This window comes from Nannobrachium achirus, assembly GCF_963921795.1.
Source record: "Nannobrachium achirus genome assembly, chromosome: 18".
NCBI lineage: Eukaryota > Metazoa > Chordata > Actinopteri > Myctophiformes > Myctophidae > Nannobrachium > Nannobrachium achirus.
The window spans coordinates 27,086,419-27,095,956 of record NC_137825.1 but is presented as its reverse complement, the minus strand read 5'-3'; the positions used below and the strand labels follow the sequence as shown (position 1 = coordinate 27,095,956).

Here is a 9,538-nt window from a genome sequence, read left to right as displayed (position 1 = left end):
AGATGCCCAACATAGGGACAACCAGGTTGAAAGTGTTTAAGAAAAAATTATAAGAAATCAACCAAGCTATTGTACTATAACATAATAATAAATAATAATATTAAATAAAATGTTCTGGGTAAATGAATCATTGCTTTTTCTCCTTGAGTCTCTCCTGGACTTTCTGCGGCTCGTCAAACTGGATGAGTCGAAGGATGTTCTTGTTGTCCATCACTCCCTGGATAAACTCCCCCTCTGTGATCTTGTCTGTGAAGACATTATGCAATAAATACTGTAGACAAACCACAGAACTTGCAAAATCCCTCCCTGAGGTAGAACTCTGGCCTAAGAGATCTGTAACTGTACCTTGCTCTTTCTTGCCAAAGAAGTCCCAGATTTTGTCGGCCCTCTTCTCTGGCGTGTTCTCATCCTGAGGTAGGTTCTTCTGATCCTCTTTGGAGATCATGTTGAATATGGACTAAAACACAGACATGGATCATGGGTTAGGATCTGCCTCAAGTATCGATTCATATATTTCTGCCTTATATTTCTCATCTCTGCATTTCTGTAGCTCCTCCCCTTTCACCTTGACTATTTCCTGGATCTCGTTCTTGGTGATGGTTCCGTTGCGGTCCACATCATACAGGTTGAAGGCCCACTCCAGCTTCTCTATGGTCTTCCCTGAGGAGGTCAGGTGCAGTGCCACGATGTATTCTTTAAAGTCCAGTGTGCCATCACTGTTTCAATGCAGACGGGAGGTGAAGTCAATGTACATCATGTAGCTATGGGTTCTCAAACACAGGCAATGGCATAATTAAAGCCTCATAGTTAAATAATAATTAAACACAGGAGTTCTATTAACACAGAGACATACATCTTGAGTACTGAGTACCTGTGGTGCCAGTTTTTGATTTGGGAATGTATCCATTTTGGAAAAAAGTCAGACCTGTCCTTGTGTTTGACCATTGCAAGTTCGATCCAGGACAAAGTCATGTTGCCAAATTAAAGGCAATATGTGACTTATTATTTGTCGATAATAGTAAACATATCTCTATCTTTAACTTCAGCTGTTTCATGTTGTAGTGATGATATTAAGCCACAAAACCTGAACCCTACTAGGATTATACTGTTGCCCGAAAATACAGATCATTTTTTTTTGTTCTCAATGGAAAGTAAATTTGAAATCTTTTGAGAAAGTTAGGGGTGAAAAGGGATTTTGACTTTTTGCGTAACCGTTGAACTTGAACCCCATAATGTAATCAGGTAATTTATGGACCACTGTCCACCTTTTTCACGCCATTCTGTGCAGCTGTTTTACTAACGGACAGATTATGAATGATTATTTGATCAATCATCAATGATATCTCAAAGATCATTTCTACGTTGCAGACAAGATAGATGCTCCTTTAAATAAACAAACAGACAATCTGATGAAAACACTACCCATCCCTTGGGTGTGTTAGCAATCAGTTACTGTATGCGTACCTATCTGAGTCAAAGCTCCTGAAGACATGGCAAGCATAGGACTTGGGGTCAGCATCTGGGAAAAAGCTGGCGTAGATGGCTTCAAACTGCTGCCTGCTGATTCGCCCACTGGGACACTCCTTCAGAAAGGTCTGATACCTATAATAAAGTATGGAAGAAGGGACAAGTCAGATATTTCAAACACTCAAAGTATTGCCCATGTTCTCTTCTGCAGTTGCTATACAGTTGACAGATTTCAGAGGATATAGGCTATACATAACAATTTCACATAGACTAACACATATCAATTGAAAATCGAGAATTCTGGTAATAGAATGGTGGCTTTCCAGTCATTGTTGGCAGTACCATGTAGAAAGCTGCTTCTCATTGTACTTGGTGTTGAGCTTCAGATCTTCCAACAGTTCCTTTGACAGAGCTCCGCTTCGACTGTTACCCATCTTCCTCTTTCTTTGCTTTCACGTCTTCAGTCCACCTCTTTTCTATTATCTATATTATCTTTTCTCCAAACGGTTTCTCCTTGTCAGATTTATCTTCTCGAATAAAGCAACACAATAGGCTTACGGTCTTACTTGTAGCTGTTCTGTACCTGCTCCTTTATTGATAATGAGTTTTCACAGAGGTAGTTGGATTGTATTTAAACCTACAGTAGATTACAAAGACCTCGTTCTGGGATTAGAGGGAGGAATTAAACACACATACTAGATTGGCTTCTGAGAGGTTATAAGCATACACACACAAGTAGGCTACACTTTTAAGCACATGCACACACAAACATAATATATAAACAATAGGCTACAATAACCTTTTAGGTATACAGTAACTTAACCCTCCATGTACACCATAATAATAACATATCAGGTTTCTAGATTGAGAATTGCAATTGCAGTAATGCAAGGCTTAAGAACTACAGCAGGGTGCTTCACAATCTTATCTGAATCCCTCTGATTAAATTGCCATGGTCTGTTGCATAATTAGAGCAATTGGCTATTGTAAATCAGAGAAGAAAACATTACAAGTGGAGTGCGGACACAGGTGAAAATAGAGGAGCATCCTCTCTGTTCACTCTTGTAGTTTAATTAAACAAGTAGCTATATTTGTGTACTGTATAAGCGCCAATAGTCCCCGAATAAATTATCCTTTTGCTGCTCACAAATGCCCTGGTCAGTATAGTTCTAGCAAAACATGACAAATATTAAATTACATGTCAGCATATATTAGGCTTATACAATATTTCCATCAACAATAAATTGAAGCTCTGAGGCAGACTTGGACTTAAGTATGGACAGACATTACCACCATACATACAGTATCAAATAACATTATGAAATAACAGCTTAAATGGATGTTCAACATTGGTTAATGTCCAGGTAGCAAGCAATCTACAACTGTTGAAGGACAAGTGCCTGAGCAAGTAAAGCTTTGTGGAATATAACATCACCCTGATTTAGTGTCACAATATAACCATAGTACTAACTAACTTAGAAGGCTATCCAATAAAATGCTACTAGACTACTTGTTAAATGTAGTTAATGTCAATAGAATGCTCTTGGATATATTTATTTATTGACCACTCTGTCTGAAAATTGATTGTTTGGTTGAATGATTGATTGATTGATTGATTGATTGATTGATTGATTAGAAGTTCACATAGGAAAAGTACAGGACAGTACAGTTCAGATAGGCCTACAAGATCTACTAATATCTAAACCCCAAAAAGCTTTTTTTTTTTTTCTCCTTTGAACATTTAAACTTGAGGCTTCTCTTATGTTCTTTTGGTGTTGTTTAACCAAAAGTTTTATGATTATTGTTATTTTAGAATTATAATTACAACTTGCATAATATGACATTGAAGAAGGGAAATGGGTTGCTATTTGATAGCTGTTAATTTGTCTAAATAGGCCAACCATTCCCTAATTAATGATAAGACAGCTGGATATAGTGTATTGTGTAAGAGTAATACAAATATTCGAGGCAGCTGTGGCCGGCTGTGGCACGTGGATGCTGTGCTTTATTTACGCCCTGGTGTGGACCAATAGCATCATGACTTGTTCTAGTGTGTAGGCCTGGCCACAGAACGGGGACGGGGGAAGGGTCTGTTGAGCGGAACAGAAGATTATCGTTTCCTTCTCCCGACTCCCCTGTTGTCGCCCTGTTCCTCTACAGATCCCAACACAGCCACGGTGGTCCTGATGGCCGGTTCCAGCACTGGCACTAACGTCGTGGAGCGCATTGGATATATTACACGAGTTCAGAGTTTCAGCGCTTGTCACCGACTGCACAGGTTGTAGCCTCCCCTCATCCACGTCTCCAATGAAACTACTGCTCGCCAGTCGTGATTTCTGTGTTTTATTTAACGTGATAAAGCCGGATAGATGGATGCTACAAGAGGGGTTTAGCCTAATGGAAATGAGAATTGCTTTAAATGTGGTTGTAACTTGTATATTGTTGCCAGAGCGTTTCTCTCCTTTGTAAATATTGCAAGTAGAAAAATATGACGTCAGTCAGTGAGTCAGTCGCAGAGGCTCATGGGACCTGTAGTTCTCTCGAGCGCTGGTGGTACTGTACTTCTGTCTCCTGGTACTTGTCAGGGGTGGAAAAAGTAGGCCTACTCATATTTGTTACTGTAAAAGTATCAATACTACAATGCAGAATACTCTTTTACAAGAAGTCTGGTCGGAATTTACTTGAGTAAAAGTATAAAAGTATTGCCATCAAAATGTACCAAAAGTAAAAAATAGGCCTATGAATCTTCCATTTCAGGTTTTCAAAATGTATAAAATTATCTGAAAATAGCAGATCTACAAGCTCTCAACGTGTCATATTGCTATTTTCAAATAGCCGAATCTATATAGGGCTGAAGTGGTTAATGTATGTTATTTTCTTGTAATCATATTTAAAATCTACAAAGTAACGTTTTTGTAGTGAGTAAAGGTTAAGAAGTAGAAGTAAAAGTACTAGAAATTGTAAGTACCTCAAAATACTCAATTACAGTAAATGCACTTAGTTACTTTACACAACTGGTACTTAACTTATTGTTTCCACATGGTTTCTTGTTTCATTCTTTTAAATAAAGGTAGGCATATTGGTAAAACAAAGAACGTATGAATACATAGCATTTACAGGATACATTTTAATTGTCTTCATTTTGTCCTACGCACCTGTCACCAACCTTTGAGGTGTGCATCAGCCTTTAAAAGAAATTGTCTTCATGCCAAACGTGATTATGGCAGCTAATCAATAACTGAAAAGTCAACAGGTTATCAACTTATCATGTGTTTCCTCCCTAGCCCAAACCTGAGTGATGAGGACAACAAAATCATTTTTGGAAAATGCAACAATCCAAATGGCCATGGACACAACTACAAAGGTTTGTTCACTTGCTGTAATTCATTATTAGAAAAGGGCGCTTTACAGAGCACATGTATCCCCGCAAGCCTGGGTTGCCTTGCCTATATAAATTTACAATTTACAATTTAGGCATTTAGAAGACACTTTTAATCCAAAGCGACTTACAATAAGCAGGTATTACATCAATATAATAGGCAAGATAATATGTCAGTACATCAACAACAATATAGGCCTAACTAATGCATAGGAATATCAATCTATTCTAGAAAAACAATAACATGGGTAGACCACGCACCTAATCAGTAAAAGATATTTTTCAAAAAAAAAAAAAAAAAGCTATCTAGCTTCATGTATGGTCATTGAGGGAAGGGGAGTGTTACAGTAGTGCTATGGGTTTAGGTGGAGTCTGAAGAGGTGAGTTTTCAGTCCATGGCGGAAGCTAGGGAGTGAGTCTGTAGTTCTAAGTGCGACAGGGAGTTTATTCCACAGTTTGGGGGCTTACACATTACAGGGCTGTGTACATTCTGGGTTGCAGCCATCAGGAACCAAAGCTGTGGGGAAATGGATTAGTTAGTATAGTTAGATTAGTTTATTTATTTCAATTGTAAATAATCCACATATAACAAGTCCATTATTTCCATTGTGGTCCTCTCACAAACAACAAAAGGCAATCCACATGTCATGATCTATAATATCCCAGTCCCACTGAGCACGTCTAAGAACACGTCGAAGATCTAAATGGCTAGGCTAAAACTGAGTTATAATTGGTCTAAAAGTGAATGTTTTTTTTTGTTTTTTTTTTTTAGATGGCTAGGCTTAGAGTAGACGTTGATTAGCTGATATACAGTATACTGTAGCAGTTGAAACGTCTTTTATGTCTCTTATGAATTCCATGTTCTCTCCTATGCTCTCTTGTCAACAGCGGAGGTGACAGTATGGGGGAAAGTAAGTTTCATTCACTCTGCTCTCACGTGCTTCACCACAATGTTCCAGAGCAAGTAATTTCAATTTGAATAAGCTAGTCAGACGCCAGTCACATGGCTTTATAAGACTGTCACACTAACATCCAGAAGAAGCCACAGCTACTGTAACTGTATATTTCCTCAACCTTTATACTGTGCCTGTTGTTGGAATTTGAGCAAATGCAAGAAGGGTGCACTACTATGTGCCACTAATTGATAAAATCCTCATAAAACATAATACTTACCAGTAAGACTCCCTAATCGGGAGATAAGCAACTGTCAGGTCACATACACAAACTTTAGAAGGCAATGGTAGCCAGTCAGGAGGGAATTTGGGAAATGGGACAGATCCATGTTGATGAAATGACTTTAGAGATACTGTGTACCGCTTTGCGTGATTTTAGGCCAAAATCTGTAGGAACAGTGTCCAAAAATGTGTTTGAAAAAATCGGCCTGATGGTGGCGCTAAATGGGACAGATCCATGTTGATGACATGACTCTAGACATACTGTGTACCGCTTTGCGTGATTTTAGGGCAAACCCAGTCAAGACGTCATTTTTTCTGCAAAGGTGGCTCACAATGTGAATGAGTCGGCTCATGCTGAGAGTCATTCATTGACGGATGTAAAAATGGAGGCACATACTTTAAATCAGAGGCTAAACGAGCATGGATAATACTGTTAGTCATATGGACTGTGTGAAAGCATAATTGTATGGGTAAGTCAAGCAGACATTAAATGTGTGCTAGAATCAAATGTGTGTAAGCATAATGAAATGTATTAGGCAAACTCAGTTATCAGGGTACACTGTACATGCTTCTTTCTCATTAGGAAATTATGTTGTTTCTCAGTAATCAGTGACAGTTTTCAACAGCGAATGCATTATTGAACAAAGCAAGGCGGACATTAATTTGTGACATTATTGCGACCCTAGGTCGCAGTTAACTATGGAAACCGGCACATCTTGTCCACGTATCTCTGTCTGTCTGTCTGTCTGTCTGTCTGTACGTCACGCCTGACACTGTGGTTCCCCTGACACATCACTGTGACATCGCAGGCTCAGAGCAGGGATAACGCCTGATACTGTGGTTCCCCTGACACATCACTGTGACATCACAGGTGACATCACAGTCACATACTCAGAGCAGGGATCTCCATATACAGTATGGGCATAAACAGGTGACATCACTGTGGTATGGCTGGTTCAGACAGGGATCTCCATGTATGGGCATAACATGTATTGTATGTTGTGATGTCATGGGAACCACTCTAACAGGATCCCTTTTATGCCCATATATGGAGATCCCTGATATCATCAATATTAAGCCCATATCTAACAGGACTTCATATGGGAATGACCATATATGGAGGAAGACAGCCCATATCTGTGTGGTTGGTTCAGAGTCAGACAGGGATCTCCTTGTAAGGGCCTTAAAGGGATTGATGTCAGATGTGATCGACGTCATAGGATTTTCATACAACGAATAACTGAGTAAGCATGTTTGGGGTCTCACAGCATATCTCCATATACAGTACATGGATCTCCATATATGGGTAACTGGTCCGATATACATCACTGGACAGACGGCCAAGACATGGGGCTCGGGGTCACAGGTCGCCATGAGGCGTCTTACTAGTTATTAATGTGTAGTGTAGGCTATTATATATGTGCCTTAATGTTGAGTCTACTTACTGAACGTGCCTTTCACACTTGCTGCTGTGAATTTCTGCATTCTAGGTTTGTATGATTTTATCTCAAGCTTTTGGTGTTGTGTTTGAAAATAGGGCTGGTCTGTTGCAAATGCAAAGGCCGGTTAGGCCGCTTTTAGTTTTTTATCCCAGTCCATCACTTTGTGTCTGTCGCTAGATTGACCGTGACACTGGAATGGTGATGAACCTAACGGATCTGAAGAAATGCATTGAAGTAAGCTTCACTCATACAATACCTTACATATTACATGGAGTGAGTGAGTGAGTGAGTGAGTGAGTGAGTGTGTGTTTGTGCGTGCCATAATTAATTCTTTCCCCACACATTTTGTTCTGCAGGACGTCATCATGATTCCACTCGATCATAAAAACCTTGATAAGGATGTCCCATATTTTGCAAATGTTGTCAGGTACGTGTCTGTCCAGCCACACTCTTTTCACATGAATGAAGATGCTAGAGATTGAAGTTTAGGTGTGATATATTCTCATCTTATTCCTTTTATCTCTCGCTTTTATATTCCGATCTTTAGCACAACGGAGAACGTGGCCGTTTACATATGGGACAACTTGGTGAAGGTCCTCCCACCCAGTCTACTCTTTGAAGTTAAGATACACGAGACGGACAAAAACATTGTTGTATATCGAGGCGAGTAGTCCTGTGACCTCTTCTACGGATGTCTCCAAATGTGTAATGTTTTCATTAAAGCTGCATTGTGTGAGGCAAATTAATCTACCAAATTGATGAATTGTGGTAAAATAAGAGCACTATTTACCTATAATGTGCTGTTTTTACTGTTGCTACACTTAAAAATGTAGAATAACAAGTGTGAAACCATAGACATATTCAATCATTGCTACAGTATGTAGGTATTTGGATTTGGAGGTATTGAGGTGTGATTTTCTTTTTATCGCACAGCCCCAGAAAGTAAAGATATAAATCTTACATTGAGCGTTAATTAAAATCTTTACCTACTATATCATTTTATATGGACGATTTACTTTTCGGGCAAGTGGGCATGACCTTTAGGCAAGTAGAACATGACCTGTACTTGCCTGATGGGCAAGTGCCTCTGAGACCTTAGTGTCAACCCCTGCCTAAACCTTAACATATTTCCAGCCCTTGGGACTATCAAAAATATCTCAAAATGCAGCTTTAATATTCCCCAAGTGCCATTTGTTGAAAGTGAAACTTTATTAAAGTTTGTATCAGTGGATTCTGGATACACACATTTATGTTTCAGGAGCCACATATTAGAATACTGTTTGTCAAGTTTACTGTTTGAGCTCCATGTTGTCTGTAATCCATAGTGTATATGATGTTGTCTGTACAATAAACTCAGGCCGAAGCAGTGTCCCACACAACATCCATATTTGAGCCATGAAAACTATCATTGACACATGAAGATTTAGATAAATGCTAGATGCTAGGGCAGGGGTTTTCAAAGTGGGTGACGGGGCACTCCAGGGGTGCCGCGAGATACTTTGATAATATTTGGAATTTATTTGGACACTTGAAAAAATATTTAGTATAATTTTAGTTCTAACCAAAATGGCTATTATCTCAACGTTTTCCTCGCAACATAATCACTAAAATATCGTCACTGTCGGGTAGAAACCTCGTATCTCCAAGTTTCAAACGTGTACGTCTTTTGCCCTGCTTCATCATACAAGACCGTCGCACAAAACTAGTGAAAACAGCCGATCTACAAGCACATCGCGAGGCGTTGTGTGCTTGTAGATCTGCTGTTTTCACTAGTTTAGTACATTTTATAGATGATAAATACAAAACAAACGGTTTTGGACATACAAGGTTTCCACACGACAACGACGATATGCTATAAATATAAGGTGCTGGGAGTGAAAATTATAATGTAGGGGTGCCGCGGATTAAAAAAATATTTATGGGGTGCCCTGAGACAAAAAGGTTTGGGAACCCCTGTGCTAGGGTACAGCTGTGTCCTAGTTCTTTTGTTTCACATAGTTGTATATTATTAGTATTTTATAATAATTATTATACTGTTGGATTTGGGGTAAGTCCCTGCGAAATACTGACCTCAT

At 39.1% G+C, this 9,538-nt stretch overlaps 2 protein-coding genes across 2 annotated transcripts; one reads left to right on the top strand and one right to left on the bottom strand.

The window, feature by feature from the left end:
• Positions 1-127: 127 nt before the first annotated feature.
• rcvrnb (recoverin b) lies at positions 128-1,901 on the bottom strand (the record flags this gene model as incomplete). Its single annotated transcript, XM_080747695.1, has 5 exons — positions 128-246; positions 346-457; positions 566-716; positions 1,465-1,602; positions 1,810-1,901. The coding sequence occupies 5 exons, from the start codon at positions 1,899-1,901 to the stop codon at positions 128-130; spliced, it is 612 nt and encodes a 203-aa protein (XP_080603821.1).
• Positions 1,902-3,537: 1,636 nt separating this feature from the next.
• pts (6-pyruvoyltetrahydropterin synthase) lies at positions 3,538-8,205 on the top strand. The gene is made up of 6 exons (XM_080747882.1): positions 3,538-3,745; positions 4,752-4,831; positions 5,735-5,757; positions 7,641-7,697; positions 7,820-7,890; positions 8,011-8,205. The coding sequence occupies exons 1-6, from the start codon at positions 3,654-3,656 to the stop codon at positions 8,132-8,134; spliced, it is 447 nt and encodes a 148-aa protein (XP_080604008.1). The 5' UTR covers positions 3,538-3,653; the 3' UTR covers positions 8,135-8,205.
• The last annotated feature ends 1,333 nt before the right edge of the window (positions 8,206-9,538 follow it).

Coding starts and splice junctions, on each gene's coding strand:
- pts (XM_080747882.1), top strand. CDS start 3,654: ATGGCCGGTTCCAGCACTGGCACTAACGTCGTGGAGCGCATTGGATAT. Junction 3,746..4,751: donor GCTTGTCACCGACTGCACAG/GTTGTAGCCTCC, acceptor TTTCCTCCCTAG/CCCAAACCTGAGTGATGAGG. Junction 5,758..7,640: donor AGGTGACAGTATGGGGGAAA/GTAAGTTTCATT, acceptor GTCTGTCGCTAG/ATTGACCGTGACACTGGAAT.